Below are 17,510 nucleotides of genomic sequence, written 5' to 3' on the forward strand. Positions count from 1 at the left end.
AAGATTTATATTTGTATAAATGATTATGTGATTAATAATTGTTATACCTACTCTACGTGTTATCAACAACCATGTTATACGCTAATGTATCCATATCAAACAAATCTCTAACCAGGCGAACGCCAGACCTTAGTAGATTGATGAACCTTCATAAGATTACTTTCGCTAGGTATGTGTGAGACGCATGTGGGGACTTAGACTTATTAATTACCTAGTTTTCCTAAGAAATTATATCATAGGACATCACATCACCGCCACTGTAAGGGAACAAGGTACAACTTCACTGTAAGAAGTTATATCATAGAACGTCAGACCTCACATATATGTTCATCATATCGTATGAGAACAGGCCAAGACACAAAAATCACCTCCCATCTTTCCTTATTCTCCTCCTACCAAGAACAATCTCCCAAGACCATTCTATCACCATTCAGTGGCTCTCCGCCCAACTGTGGATGAACTTAGGGGTGTAATCGAGCCGAGCTCAAATATTGCCAAGCTTGAACTCGACTCGAAATTCAAAGCTTAATACTCAACTCGAGCTCATCAAACATTTATTTTTAAGCTCGATTAAGCTCGTTTATCATTTTTTACTCAAGCTCGAACTCGAGCTTAAGCTCGATTTAATTATTAAGCTTAGGGTTAATAATATATATTAAGGGCAATAACATAATTTAATCATATAAAAATATGAAAAGCTCGATAAGGCTTACAGCCGATCGAGTCAAGTATTAATAAGCTTGAATTTGGCTCGATCAATAGCTTGGGTTGCTCAAGCTTGGCTCGATAATTGCCAAATTGAATTCATATTTTTAGTCGAGCTCGAGTAGCTCGTGAACACCAGTGTCTCATTTACACCCTTAAGTGAACTACCACCATATCATTCATCTCCTCATTCTTGTTAATCCCACCGGTTAACAAAGTAAAATATAATAGATAAAAATTAATTGTATTTTATACCGAACCTAAAGGGCTAAATGTCTTTTACCCCTATTATTAATGCTTCTTTAATGTGATCGTAAAATCAAGAAAGGTTCATTGTTATGTTAATTAATAATTTAATTAAGGGTTAATTTTTGATACATTGACGGTATATAATTCTATGCAGTATCAGTTAACCAAATGATGCCACATCATTAGAAATAAAGTGAATTTAGTTTTAAAACTTTTTAATGATGTGTAATCGTCTAATTTACTAATGGTGCATAGAATTATATACTAGCAGTGCATCAAATATAAACACTGTTAATCAATATTATTTTTTTATTAGAGTAAACTACACTAGTAGTCATCCAACTACTAGTGAATTTTTTTTTATTACACAACTATGAAAAGTTACAAAATGATCACTAAACTATTCAGTTTTGTCTTTTTTGGTCACCAGCCGACTAACGGCAGCAACATTTAAAATTGGCATGATAACAAGTTTAACGCTCAACATTAATAAATTAGATCAATTTAGTATTGATTCTAAAAAATTAATCCTAAACATTTACACATTGTGTAATTTAGTCTTCTTCTATTTTCTGCAGGTTTGCTCTTTTTTTTTTTGTAAAGCTTTGCAATTTTGCTTTTATTTGTGATATTGAAGGTTAATTTTAAAAGAATGAGAAAAGATGAAAATTATTATCTTGGATTTTTTGCTATTTCTATTTTTTGTATATTTTCAATCAAATTTAGCTAATACTTCTTTTAAGCTTTTTAGGTGAAAGTGTCACAATGAAAAGCAAAACTGCAAAAAAGACTAAATTACACAATGTGTAAATGTTGATGTTGATGGGGAAATTTTTTAGAATTAAGACTAAATTGACACATTGTATAAATGTTGAGGGTTAAAGTTGCTAAGTTGCTATTATGCCAATTTGAAAAGTTTTCACCATTAGTCGGCTGGTGACCAGAAAAGAGAAAATTGAATAGTTTGGTAACCATTTTGTAACTTTTCATAGTTAGTTGACCAAAAAAGAAATATATTAATAATTGGATAACTACTAGTGTAGTTTACCCTTTTTATTATCACATAATAATATATTAAAAATGTTTTTAAAATGTCAATTCAATAATATACAGAGTAATATTCAAAAGTTTATCTAAATTCGTATTTTCATAAATACTATATTACAACACATTCAGATATGGGTAAAAAAATTATATAAAAATATATTTTTAAAATTTTTATCTAAAATCTAAACAAAGCTTTAGTTAAAATGGTGAATAATATTTTAGGTTCAAACCCAATAAATTGTGAGTTTTATATTTAGTCATTATTTAATTGATCTAATATTCGATTAATTCGTAACATCAACTCGGTCAAAGATTTAATATATAGTATAAGTAGAATAGAGTTGTTGAAATTTATCTATCAAAAAAAAAAACTTATTGGAGACAACATACTTTTTAAAATTTTGAAATAAATATCTAAGAGATACATGTACCATAGAGTGAATAAATACAATTTATAACTGAACTCTGTGTGTTGGTCTGATGATTAAGGTGTTCATCGCCTTAAGTGTCACTTGAATTCGGTCACGCTAATCGAGTTGCTATTAAGAATTAATTCCAAAATTTAAAAAATCTAAAAGTGTTCTTTGAAACCTTAAAAATTACGAAAAAAAATTTATTAAAATTCAGAAAAAGTTGTTCAGATAATTTTTTTTAATGTTTAAACTACAAAATTGAGCTAACTTGTCTTTGTTAACCAGATTACTCCAATAGTGGACGGCGAGCGAGCATTTCCTCAAGATATGGTCGATATTTTCGACGCTGGCATCGCAAATATAACAGGTCGGATTTTTTAAAAAGAGTTAAAAGTTATTTTTTAATGAAAATACTGATTAAAATGTTAATTTTTTATACATGTCTGTATGTTTATTTTATGTTTTTTTTATGAAATTTTTATATATTTTAAATTTTTTTTTGAATATTTTATAATTTTAAATTATTTTTTGACGTGACATATATGACAAGTAGTATCATATTAGCATGAAGTACACATGGAGTGCTATACGAGTTGTCATGCTAACTTTGTTCAAAAATTGATATTTTAGTCAATAATTTTATTTAAAACAATTTAATTATTAAAAAAAAGTTAATAATCAACTTTAATTCTAAAAAGAATAAACATCAAATTAAAAAAAATTAAAGATTAAATTTGAGAGACACATGAATTTCCACATTTTAAGCAAAGCATCGTATAAGTTATATGAAAAGAATCACCAGCCTTTTTGAAAAATGGAAGCAATGTCATTGCCACTCCTACACTTTTGGTACGTTCTCTGCTTTAGTAAACAATAATTCATTGAGCCAATATTTTAGCCTTCTTTTTTCTTTTTTACTTCACATCAAATTATTGAACTCTAAATAACAAAAAAAAGTTATATTTAAACTATTTGTATCATCTTTTTCCCACATATTATTCAAATTAAAATGTAAAAATAGTAAAAATAAAATTGTAATTAATTATGTATATACTATTATTTATGTATGTAACTTTATTAGTATTATGAGTTATACTAATCCAATTACAAATTTTAAATAATTATATTATTATAATTTTTTATCTTTTCCTATATTTATATTAATTTTATAAAAAAAATAAATTTAGAAAAAATGTACAAATGACAAAATTTTAACCTAAAATATCCCTCGATATTATAAAATGACATGTGTGTGTCTTAGCTACTAATAGACTTGTTCATAGGTTGGGTCAGGTAGGAAGGGTTTGGGTAAAAATAAGACTAAAAAAATGGGCTTGGACAAAAAAAATAAGGCCCATTTAAAAAACAGACCAAGCCCTGAGTAAGACATTTTTGGCCCGGGCCAGGATCGGCCCGAATTCACTAAAAGACAAAAAAATCTACTATTTTTTATTTTCTAATACTATTTTCTTATTGTTTTCTCCCTATTTTGCTATCATTTTACTATTATATTGCTACTATTTTGTTGTTATTGTTTGGATATTGTATAAAACTTATTTTATTGTTAATTTTGTTATTATTTTAGAGGCATTTGTTTGTTAAGTTGCATCTATCTTAGTATTATTTAAGTATACATATTTTTTAAAATTTATTTTCAATTTGCTGGGAAATATTTATTTTGATTTTTTAGTATTTTTGATATATTATATACATTTAAAAATTATATAAAATAATTAATACAGGCGGGCCAGGCCAGGCCAGGCTCGGGTTTTCACATTTTTATCTGAGTTGAGCTTGGGAAAAATTTTAGGCCCATTTTTCGAGCAAGGTTGGGCCCAAGCCTAGCAAATAGACCTGAATTTTTAGTTGGACCCAGCCCATGAACACCTCTAGTTACTAGTATATAGTAAAATTAACTTATGATATCCTTCTCTAAATTTTATGAAGGCTTAATTGATATTTTAATTATTTGACATGAAAAAATGTTGATGTATAGGGTTTAATTGTTATTTTAATTATTTTATGAGGGCTTAATTAATTTTTTAATTATTTTAAAAGGGTTTAATTAATTTTTAATTATTTAAGTCTAAAATTATTAAAATATTATTTAAAAATTATAGAAAAATATAAATAATATTATCTCCAATGTTTGAACTTATGTTCTCTCCTTAGGATTGTAATATGACTTACCACTATACCCAACACTTGTTGATAAAAACTTATAAATAATATAAAAATCAAATATTATTAATATAGTTTGTGGTTATAATTTGAACCAAAATGCTTTTAGCCATTAGATCAAATTGAATGCTTCTAAGCATTAGATTTATGGTTTAACTTATCTCACTAAAATAAAAAGCACACCACTCAATCAATTTTCCTTTCTTTGAGATTATGCAAAAGAAAATCTTTCATGTTATTGATCTAAAAAATTTCCAAAATTACAATTGTTTATTTGTACTAGAAATATAGATTTTGCATTTGCACAATTCATGTTCAAGTTGTTTTTGTAACACCCCTTACCCGGTCCTGTCGTCGAACCCAAGCTATAGGATGTTACAACAGTTAACAGAAGAGTTCACATATATTTCTGACTTTAATATTCAATAAATCAACAAAACATTTCATAATTCAAGTACAATATGATTACAACCAAAACTGAGTCTCAATCGAGCTTACAAAGCTCTTGAACCAACTTGAAAACAATTTAGGACTAATTTGAAAATTTTACAAAAATATAGGTAAAAAGGTAAAACAGGGGTCACAAGGTCGTGTGGCCAAATCGTGTGACAGGCTGATGCCGTGTGGAGCTAGATGGCATGGTCGTGTACCTAAGCCGTGTAACAAATTGAAGTCATCCACCCAAATAAACATACCAAAATGGGCAAGTTCATAAAGTTGAACACCAAGCACATATATATATCACATCTATTACATGCCACTTATAATTGATCTGAGATGAATCAAAGATTACCAAAAAAACCATTGGATAGTATGAGCCCTAGAAGTGATCCAATAGCCAAGTTTAGCAAAGATGCAACTACAAAAGACATAAAATAAAACGGGGTAAGCATTGACATACTTAGTAAGTTCATAGATGTTTAGACAAGATTCTTACCTCAGTTTACAATTACGTAAACATATATAACAAATTTTATACGATTTCCTATCAAGACATTTACAATAACGAGGTGAGCATTTCATGTATCAAGTGTATAATCTCACTATCAATCACTATGATATGTTTCTGTATCATTCAATAGGAAGGATCCAACATATAAATCATATTAAACAATTGATCGCATCAATTCATATTCACAATCAAATACCATTTCTTTTAAACATATAGCACTGTCACTGCATATCACATTTATAAATTAAGCGTTTCATACATATAAACTATAAACTTTCTAGTCATTTTGATATCATTTCCAAACAACTTTTAAACACATACTCATCATTCGTTCAATTTCATCGGTTAACATTTCAATGGTCGTACTAACATATCATTTCCAAACAATTCATGTAGTCAATCAATATATGTTCTTTTAATAGTTAGCCCGATGAACTATAGTTGTCACAACCCAATTTCGACCCTAATTGGATATAGTGGTTTCAGGACTACAAATCCTAGTCTGAAAAATATTTTAATATTATTTTATGTGTTAATTATATGTGAAATTATATGTGTGAAAGTTTCGTGAAATAATTTTATTGTTTGAGTGCTTAATTTGAGAAAATAGCTTAATCGTGTAAAATGAAAATTTAGGGGTTAAATCTAAAAGCACCTAATTGTTGTTATCTTTTTAAATGGGAGGTTTAAAGATACAAAAAGACCAAAATTCAAGATAGTGGTTGGCAATGGACAACTTTATCCTTATGTTATATGAAATATAAATTATTTATTTAAAGGTTAAAAAGGGAAACTAATAATACCTTAATATATGTTAATTAAAAAAACAAAGCAAAATTCAATGGTTGTCATCTTCATTAGGCCGAAACTAGCTAGGGAGAAAACTATTAAAACAAACTTAAGGTTCGGCAAGTTACAACCTTGATTCAAGGTAAATTTTGTTTCGGTTTTTTATAATTCTTACGTTTTTGAGATCATTGCTTTATGTACTACAAGACCCATGCTTTAATTTTAGAATTTGATGGTAATTTTGAGATATTCCATTGATGAATGTTTGATCTTTTTGATAGTTGATGATGAAATATGAAAGATATGTGAAAGATTAACATGTTTTGTCTTTGAATTTTTGGTGAAATGGAGTAATTAGGGCTAAATTGTGAAAATAAATTTTTGAGGGACTAAAATGTGAAATAAATGAAATGTGTGGACTTGTATGAACACTAGGAACATTCTGCCCTAGCATGGTGCGTTTAAATTTGTGTATTTTGTGTTTTGTGCAAAAAGAACTAAATTGCAAAAAAGTGTAAAATATCAGGGGCAAAATGGTAATTTTCCCATTTATGAATTTTTGGATTTAATTGAATGATTTGATGAATGAAAAGGCTAAATTTGAATATTTTTAGATCAAGAAACGAAGAAAACAAAATTAGATCGGGGAAAAACGAAAGTAGTCGAGTAGTCGATCGTGTCCGTCGATATCCGAGGTAAGTCAATTAGCAATTAAATGTTATCTAAATTGAATATATATATTTATATACATATGATAAGCTGGAACTTAAAATATGTAAATTGAATAAAACTTTGTAATTTTCCTATTTGATAGTCGAATATAGAATTGATCTTCGTAGGTTGATTTTAATGATACAAATTACATGTATGTTAGCTAAAGTATGATTTAAGTTTAATGATATGAAATTAATAGTAGAATATATATATATAGACATGTAATTCGAATGTAAGGCTTAATTTCTTTGGGTTGAATTTAAAGTTATGAGTTATAAATATATGGTTCGAAAGTATATTACAAGTTCTTGAGCTAAAATTTAATATTATGAATTACATATATTTATATGCATGTGGCTCGAACATACATATATACATATATTCAAGTTCTTGAGTTGGAGAATTGATGTATGAATTTTATATACATAAGGAGGTTCGAACATAGGTTACAAAATACTTTGAGCTGAAGTTAATGTTTTTGAGTTATATCTATATGGTTCGAATGCATGTTTACTATGAAGAATCGAATATAATTCAATGTTGTGGATATACGGTTATTGAGTAAAACTTATGTAAATATAAAGAACTATACGAAAGAATCATCTTTATATCTGAGATTTTTAGGCTTGTGCTTAGTAGGCTTAATGCCGGTGAAATCTTCTAGACTATACGTCTAGCAGGCTTAATGCCGGTGTACTGGATCAGGCTTCAAGCCTAGCAGGCTATGTGACGGTGAATTTGTTCAAAACATGTGTTTAGAAAGTTCTTGTCAATGTAATATTAAATGCAGTTGGACATGTGAATGAATTTTATCTGCAGGTATGTGTTAGTTAAATTTTATCTATGCTATTGACTTACTAAGCTCTCAATGGCTTACTGTATGTGTTTGTGTCTATTTATTTTTGTCTTATAGATTTTGAGGTTGTTACGAGCTCGGGGATCGTCAGTAAAGCTTATCACACTATCGACAAATAACGGTATCTTAAGTTGAAATTTCTTTTGAGACTATGGCATGTATAGACTAGCATTCAAATTGTTTATTTTGAAAGTATATATGTATTAAAGCCGTGCGAATATGGCTTACTTAGCTTGTCTTGCTCGGTTTGGTTCGAATTAAAGATTATGCATAGTTTAGTTGTGGTTTGGCATTATATGAATTATGTCATATAAATGAATGTTATGTGCAGTTGTTTGATTTAGTTATAAGCTGAATATATATATAACATGTTTATAGATGGAAGTGTGCATTGTTTTAGAATTGAGTTTGGTTATGAACATGCTAATGAAAAGCTAAACTCGTGAGTAGAGGTGCTCATGGGTCGGGCCGGGCCCAGAAAAAAAATTTCGGCCCGGGCTCGGCCCGGCCCGACCCGAAATATGGGCCTAGAATTTTGTCCAGGCCCGGCCCGGGAAAAAATTCATAAGCCCGGGCCCGGCCCGGCCCGGTCCGTTTTTTAAATAAATACCAAAAATTTATTTTAAAATTAAAACAAAAATTAAAAAAAAGTATTTTAAAAATATTTTAAAATTTAAAAAAATTAAAAAATTTAAAAAAAGTATTTTAAAAGTATTTTAAAATTAAAAAAATTAAAAATATTTATTATATTCGGGCCGGGCCCGAGGCCCGGTCCGTTTTTTAATCGGGCCTCATTTTTTTGCCCAAGTCCATATTTCGGGCCTATATTTTTACCCAAGCCCGACGGCCCGCCCGGCCCATGAGCACCTCTACTCGTGAGGTTGGATTTTATATGAAAGTATATACGTATAAAATGGGATATGAAATGCTTTATTATGAGGTAATGAAATGAAAACTTTTGTAAGTGATTTAAATATAGATAATTATGTGTATGCATATGCGGTTTTGGCAGATATATATATTTGATAAGTAAAGTTTGGCTTTGTGGTTTATGACATTTTGGACTAAGATGATGTTTGACTATGTATGTTCGGTTTGGTTATAGTTTAATGTTAAGTATAATGTTTCATATTTTAATTGAGCAACCGTTTGATATATATATATATATATATATATTCGAATACATCTAGATCAATTAAATTTAGTTGAGTTAATAAGTAATGCAACCTTGTTTTAATAGAAATGGTTCAGTATGTGCATTTAGCATTTAAAGTAAAACAATGCAAATTTAACATAATATAATTTTGTATTTGTACATTTAAATATTAAATGCGATCAGAACATTTTGTGTATTGCATTATAAGATTAAATTTATAAGCTGTACTTGTATTATTTTTTGAATTCGACAAATATAGAATATGTTTTATTGTTTATATGCAAGATGTTTAAATAAATGTATACAAATTTATTTATTTAAAACTGTTTGTAAATTATGATTTTGTATTTAATTGTGTTCAATTATGTTATGTTTGGTAATGTCTCGTAACCCTAATCAGGCGACGGATAGGGGTTATGGGTGTTACAATAGTAACATAATTCAGATACTCAATTATCCACCCAAAACAGGCCATAATGCTCAAATGATGTTAAACCAACCAAGAACACGCCTAGGCGCTGAGTGCCAAGTCTGAAGGCTAACATCACTCTAGAAACACGCCTGGACACTAAGTGCCAAGCCCGAAAGCTACACATCCTCCCCTAGAAACACGTCTGAATCACTGTAAATATAACTCGGTAATCCGCAAAAAATGCTGGATACCGATACATTCAATAAACATATAAACATATCATCTGTCATATCTCATCTCACATTAAACTCATACATTGTAATATTTATAAATTAGGGGCACTTCCATGTTCTCAGTACACATGCTATAAACAAGTCACATTAATTCTGAATCCACATGAATTATGTTTCACCAGTATTCAACATTTCTCAATTAAGTCCTTACTCAACTTAACATTAGTTTATAACATTTCAATTCCAATTCACAATATTAATAACAAATATATTCGTAATTCAACAGCAGCAATATATGTATAATAAGTTGATTTATAGGGACTATTATACAATTTTCACTTTTTTCCTAATTTTCCTCCGTAGGATTGAATCCTTAATCATACAAATGAAAGAAAGCTTGGACGAAAACCCTTAAACTTGGCAATGGAGTATTCGGTGTTTGAGAAGAAAAAAATAAGGATGAAGGTGGTCTCTTTTGTTGTATTCATTTTGATTTATTATTACTTCACTTAATATAGGTGTAATTGCACTGTTAAACCTTGATAATTAGTTTAATAAGCCTTAACTCATTAAAAAATTCAATAGTGATATTATTTTATAATTTTTACGATTTAATCTTTTTTTCTTAATTAATTATCAAATCATCAAAATTTTCTTACCAAACTTCAATCCACTTATATAATAGCTCCGTAAATATTTAATAATAATATTTATAAGCTCAATTTATGAATTTTGGTATGAGCCACGTGTATCTCAATTAACTGACCAATTAATAAAATCTATTAAATCACGATTCACTATTATACTATATTTAACTCATAAATATTAATGAAATATAACTACGAACTCTCTCATCGAAACCACTAAAAAACGAACTGTTATAATTTTCTCTTTTATTTTTCAATATTAATCTTAATTGAATTGCTAAATACTGTATTGTGATTTGCCGCTTATAAGATTGTATTATCGCCAACTATTAAAATATTGAAAGTCTATATGGTGATGGATTAAACAGAATAGATGAGCTGATCCCAGTAGAATATTTAGTAATTCCATTAATATTAACATTGGAAGGCTATATGGTTATGGATTAAAAAGAAAAAGAAATCTGCCTCAACATGGATTTGCAAATACAAAATTTAGATCTCTACTATCAACAATCAATTCTATACTGTAGTGTTAGATGAATTGTAATTTTGGGTTTTTTAAATTAATGACATCAATTTTTTTTATATAACATTAAAGAAAAAGAAGAGTATCCTGCTTTTTATTTGATTTTATGGTTAAATAAAAAATATAAAAATATATAATTATTTCCTTATTTTCATGGTTGGTACTCCATATAACTCCAATCATCTTCATACTTTTAAGCTCTTCATTTTCTTATTTTCTTTAATTTTCTATAATTTTTATATTTTTATTATTTTCTATAACTTATTGATTGTGTTCTATATTTTTAATTTTTTTCTATAATTTTATAATACTTTTCATAACATATTTATTTTATTTTATACTATTTATTTTAGATTTTTATAATATTTTAATAATTTTACACTCGAATAATAAAAAATTAATGAAGTCCAGAAAAATAATTAAAAAACAATAAAACTCTACACATCAATATTTTTTCTCAACCGTCATATCGTCATTTTTCGATATCAATTGCTAGATCATACATCAAATCAGCACTTAATTGTTATATTATCCACTTAGTCCGCATTTAACCGTTGTTAAAAGCTTCAATTGAGAATTATATTTTAAGGGCTCAATTGGTTACTAACTTTATATTAAGTGCTCACAATTTTCCATTAAAAACTTGATTGATTTTTAATTATTTTAGAAAAAAAAAATTAATTATTTAAGCGTAACAACTTTTTAGTTTTTAATTACTAACAACTAAAATAATATCAAAATTCTAGATTTAATTTGTTAGTAGAAGCAAAGCAGTCCTGTTTCCAAGTGACCAAAACTTCTTTCCTCGCGATGAAGAAAAACAGATGGGTTAATGTACATATAGATTTTGGTGTTAAAAATATATTTATTTGTTCACCATCTTCATCTACAATGCTCTTAACACTCTTTTCCATTCCTTTTCCTTGTATACAAGGCCTCAACCAATAATTCCACACGGTTCCGGCTTCACGACAATTCTTGCTTACCATAAACAAATTTGCATTAACAAAACAATATTTTTCAAAGTGAATTTGTAGTTGGAATTCTTGCCTTGTGAGGGCTATTCACATGCTTAATCCCATGGTGATCAAGCTTTGTTTGTAGCTGTTGGGGTGTCCTTGCCGATGAGTCCTTTGTTACATGGAGTCGATCTAATGATGCTAGAACATCAATCATGCACGGTCTGTTCTTCGGATCCTTATGCAAGCACTGCAATGCGAGTGCAGCCGCAGCTTGTGCTCCTTTCTTTGAGTACTGGCCTCCTAACCTCGTGTCCATTATCCGTAGTACTTTCCTGTTGTCACTTAGGAATGGTTTTGCCCATTCTACTAGTGTTTCTTCCGAAAACCCAAAATTCTCATCGTCCATTGCTCGCCGTCCTGAAAGTAGCTCTAATAGTACAACACCGAAGCTATACACATCACTCTTTGGGGTCAAATGACCTGCATGCAAGGTTTAAACTAGTTCGTTAGTAGGATCAATAACCCTTAATTGAAATCCACTTAAAGCAAAAAAAAAATGCAGTGACAAAACAGAAGGATCATTACATATCAATATACCAAAGGTGTTTCTCCCAATATCAGCTGCTCTTTTAAGAGCACTAATTTCAAACCTGAACACTCCTGAGAAAACTAAATTTACAAACCTAGTTTGTCTTCGCTATCAACGGAGTCTTGCATCTTAACCATTCTATGTTATTCCAACCCTTCCTTTTTTGTGTGTGCAACTGGATGAACTGCTAAGCCACTAACAATCTAGATGTCCTTGGCCTAGAACTCCAAAGAAATATTCCTGTAAAAGAATTCCGCAAGCATGGTGGTGGTTCGAGCACCACAGCATTGCTACAGAGCAATTTCCAAGCCGTTAACGATGCGACAAACTAATTGCTGGTATGATCATGCTAAGCATATTATGTTCAATTCTAGGCCTCTTGTACATGTCATATACAGGGGAAGTAGTGGAGAGAGACCTAATGGCTCGGCACAAAAATGTTTTTTTCTGGAATTTGCCAAAAGGTCCTCAGGAATGCAGGAGATCGTACTGGAGGCAAAATGTGTGTAGGCTTGACAATTTCAAGATTTTGTTTTCAAACCTTAGTTCATTTACTATAATCAAAACCACACGATACAACTTCAGTTGATTCATTCAGTTTATTAGTATTTTATGGCTATAGGCAAATGGAGAAGAATCTCAAGCTCGAACGGACATTGAACATGCTCCTACACTCATGCTCAGCATAGACTAATAGCAGCCTCTCAAGATTAGTATGCTGAAGTTATGGTTGTAATCTATGATAACCGAACTCACCATTTATGGCCACCATACCGGTGCCAACACGACATTGCTACAGAAAGTTCAACTACAACTGCATTTGGAAGAAGGGATGGAATTTGAGAAAGAAGGAAAAAGAATCCGCTTAGCTGGAGAAAAATGGAAAACAGGACAACTTCCATCCTTAGGCTGTTGCATTTGCAATCCAAACAACTAGCGTATATGTAATGTAACATAAGTTAACTGTAGTGTAAAATCTCATCTATCTCTATTTCTTTTTCTTTCCTTGACTTTTTTTTTTTTTTTGAATCACATTAATAAGAAGAAAGGTATAAGATACCAAAATAATCCCTCTATGTTGCTCCCATTCTTCATTTTCTTGAACCATCCATGAGCAACACGTATTCAGACATGAGTTTGGGGATATAACTCTCCAAAAATCCTCCAGATACAGGGAAAACTGAAAATTTTTTTAACATACCCATGCCAAACATATACTCTTACCAACATACACCCGAATCTGAGTAATAATTTTCTCTACTCATTATCATACTCGGTTTTAACTGCACTATTTGAAGGAAAGGTGATGAACACACCTGTGGCAACATATTCTGGGGCTGCATAACCTTGAGTTCCAACAACTCTGGTCGAAACATGGGTGTTATCACCAGTTGGACCATCTCTTGCCAACCCAAAATCTGAAAGCTTTGCATTGTAATCCTACATAAGTTTATAGGCAACAGCATCAGTCATTAAATCAAATGGGGATGTTCAATATAACATCTCTGCCGTACAACTCAATCAAAAGTGACAATGTTTGATATGTCAGCATTACCGAATCTAGAAGAATGTTGGAAGCCTTTAAATCACGGAAGATTACATTAGCATCTAGACTATGTAAAAAGGTCAATCCCTGTGCAACCTGTCTGGCAATATGCATCCGTGTAGCCCAAGAAATTGGTTGAACACCCTCTGAAAGAAGAAAACAATAATGGTTTTAGTGTTAGTACGTTTCTCTGACTCTTCATTTTTCTATAAGTACCTATATCAGATATATATTTTTCGGACATGAGAAAAAAGAAACACGAAAGCACTCAAACCCAAGTTCGAGTAATATAGCCAGATCCTATCTTGATTAACCATTCAGACTAATGAAACAGAAACATTAAAAATGACTCGTATATGCAAAAACTGCCACCATCCTAAGAGTCATGCAACTCCAGCTGCCCTGCATGCCAATAGGAGACAACTAGGTTCATACAATATGGTTTAAACTCACACATTGACAAGCCATTGATACATGGTATATGCTTTAACATAATGAGAAGAAGATCAATGTAAAAAAGAGTGAGAGAGAAGCGTACTTTTAAATAAATGATTCTCCAAACTTCCCTTTGGCATAAACTCATAAACCAAAAGTCTATTCTCAAACTCCACGCAATAACCAATGAGTTTCACAAGATTTTCATGGCGAAGCTGACCCAAATAGTTAACTTCCGCCTACAAAATGTTGATCGGCAATCAGGCTACAAATATGAACTCGCAAAATTTGAAAAAAGAAAAACTAAACTTATAAGCAAAAGCTTTACGTACAAGCCATTCCTTGTGCCCTTGGAAGCTTTCTAACTTGAGTTTCTTGATAGCTACAACAATTCCGGTTCCCGGCTTGGTAGGCGCAAACGTGTTCTCATCAATCCAACCTTTAAAAACACATCCAAACCCTCCCTCTCCGAGAAGTGTTTCGGACCGGAAGTTTTTGGTGGCATTTTTAAGATCACTAAAACTGAAAGACTTCAGACTGCTGGAAACAGATGTATCAGCTTTGAGGTTGCTGGAAACAGGTGTGTGAGGTTTAGATGCTACAAATGGTTTGTTCGAAGTTTCCATAGGCGATTTCTGGGTTGAAGAAGTTGATTCCTGCTTTGTGTTACTATGAGTCTTTGCACTACCTTAAACAACAAAAAGCAGAATTTATTTACTGACTTCTAAACCATATCAAAATAATACAAATTCATTCTTGCCACTGGTCTAATAACCCATACACACACATATCCAAGGAAAAAGAAAGCCAGAAACTGACTGTTACTATTATTTTGTTTGTGATCAATTTGAAGTTCAAACATGCATTTAATTACTAATGCAAATTTCGGTGTTTAATACTAACTTCACCAAAAGGAGAAGAAGATAGTTGATTGGAGCATACAGGGGAACCCCTTTACATTCATATCATATACAGAAATTGATTTATTATTAAATGAACGCCCATTCGTTTTCTCATAGCCAGACTTCAAAATACCTCCGCTAAACCAAACTATTCTGTTGATTCCATCCATAAGTTGCATTTGATTAATCCATTACATAGCAATACAAGAACTCAAACCCAGACAATATATATATGTGCGTGCGTGTGTGTGTGTGTGTGTGTCTGAAAAGCTTATATTTAGACCCAAAAAATAAATAAAATGAAGCAAAAAGAAAAGTGAGACTGACCTGAGAAATTCGAGGAAGAAGCATGAGCACACTTTGCTGGTTTAGGCCAGCAAATACCCATGACGGAAGATCAAACAATAAGGCTGAAATGGTCAAAGCATATGGAGGAAGAAGAAGAAGAATTCTTGACGAAACGATAACCCATTTAAGGGGACGTAGAAGAAATATACTACAAGAAGATAACAACCCAAAGTCCATTCCATTTAAAGAGGTATTGAAAACCCAAAGAAAAAAACAAAAGGGGGAGAAGGGTTGAAGAAGCAGGCAGCAAAGCATGAAGAAAACACGCAAGAGAGGCGCATAATTAGTCAATGGAAGGTGCCTGCCTAGTTTCAACATGGAAATGTCTACGTCTCTTTTAAATGGTTCAATTACTTTGAAAATTCTTAATCAAATTCTATGTTTCCTGGCCCCCGCATTACGAATTTGCAGTCCCCACAAAGGAAGAAATTGCAGTCGAATATTGCCATTTACATCATGCCTATGCTCTGCAACTCTGACCGTTGAATGCCATACTCTTTAAATTCTTGGCGCTTTCCTTTGTTTGCATTGCATTAGTAGGGGTCAAATTTTTTAATGTATTATAATACATTCATTTTGGTCCCCTATTTTTCCAAAAGGTGCGCTCTCAATTCTGGAGCTAATTTTTTCTCGGTTGATTCTGTCAATAATTTGAAATAACTTATGATATAATCAATTTGACTTTTTTTACATTTAAAAAATAAAAAAAAAATTCAACTTACAAAAGTGTACACACCATATCATCACATGTTTTAAAAACCTAAATAAGATACCATTAAATTATTGACAAAATTAACGACATCCAAACTACAATTACACAATTAAAAAAAATAAAAGAATAAAAATGATAAATTATATTAAAGGACTAAAACTGCAAAAAATTATGTAATACATAAACCTTCTACGTATAGTTTTTATTTTTTGGGTCGATGACCTTCTATACAATGTCGATAGTTCTGTTTATAACATAGGCTAGTATTTGTACAAATTTGAAATTCCCGTTTTAAGATTAAATTAACTTTATGTTATTATTATTTTTAATTAAATTCAAAAAAAGTTAATCTTAATTCACAAAATAGTAATTGGTCTAATTCAAAATAAGAACCCGTAAGAGAGCATTACCCCTTTCGTTCATTTGCCTTCAATTTGAAGGAGTTTTCACTCATTTATGTAACATTTTTCTTCATTGTAGATATACACGTTATGTTAGTAAGTCTCTCTTATTAGACACAAGTCCAATGTGAGCGTTAAGCAGCTTTATGTTGGCTATGAGGGTTTGGTATTACCTGTGCAAATGACTACTGTCCATGTTGAGTAAGAATCTTGTTCTTGCAGCAGAAGCAACAAGGATAGGCATTGTTATCAACAACCCACCACAGCATTCTTTCAGTTTGGCAAGTGCCATCCAAATAGTGTCATCACTGTTGAACACTTTGTGGTTTTGAGTATGAAAGTAGGGGTGAGGAAGTCATTGCGTCTCTTCCAACTGAATAAAGCATAATAGGGGTCCTTTTTGCCATTAGTCATATTGAGGGCTGCATCAATAGCATCAATGAGGTTTCTCTGTTATGAGGGCTACCACATTGTCTTTCAAATTGAAAGCTTTTTTCACAAAGGTTTATCATCTCGGATTTGGTCTCTCCCCATGAAAAGAACTTTGTTCCTCTATGTTGTTGTATTAAGTGGGAGAAGAAGGTTGAAGGCAATTCACACAAAGGAGTGCGGAGAGCCGCTGAATCTTGGATATAGGGGAAAGGAGTCAACCAGTAATGTGTGAGGCAGAAAAGGTCAGATTCCATGTCCCATGCACGAGTCTTTACATCTTTTATATACAAGTCTTTCTCATGG

At 31.0% G+C, this 17,510-nt stretch overlaps 1 protein-coding gene across 1 annotated transcript; it reads right to left on the reverse strand.

Moving 5' to 3' along the window:
• Positions 1-11,667: 11,667 nt before the first annotated feature.
• LOC107891483 (probable serine/threonine-protein kinase PBL18) lies at positions 11,668-16,302 on the reverse strand. Its single transcript, XM_016816307.2, has 6 exons — positions 15,642-16,302; positions 14,745-15,100; positions 14,516-14,651; positions 13,987-14,123; positions 13,748-13,871; positions 11,668-12,322 (listed from the first exon to the last, which is right to left on the reverse strand). The coding sequence occupies exons 1-6, from the start codon at positions 15,700-15,702 to the stop codon at positions 11,901-11,903; spliced, it is 1,236 nt and encodes a 411-aa protein (XP_016671796.1). The 5' UTR covers positions 15,703-16,302; the 3' UTR covers positions 11,668-11,900.
• Positions 16,303-17,510: the final 1,208 nt, after the last annotated feature.

Source organism: Gossypium hirsutum, chromosome D09 (genome assembly GCF_007990345.1).
Source record: "Gossypium hirsutum isolate 1008001.06 chromosome D09, Gossypium_hirsutum_v2.1, whole genome shotgun sequence".
NCBI lineage: Eukaryota > Viridiplantae > Streptophyta > Magnoliopsida > Malvales > Malvaceae > Gossypium > Gossypium hirsutum.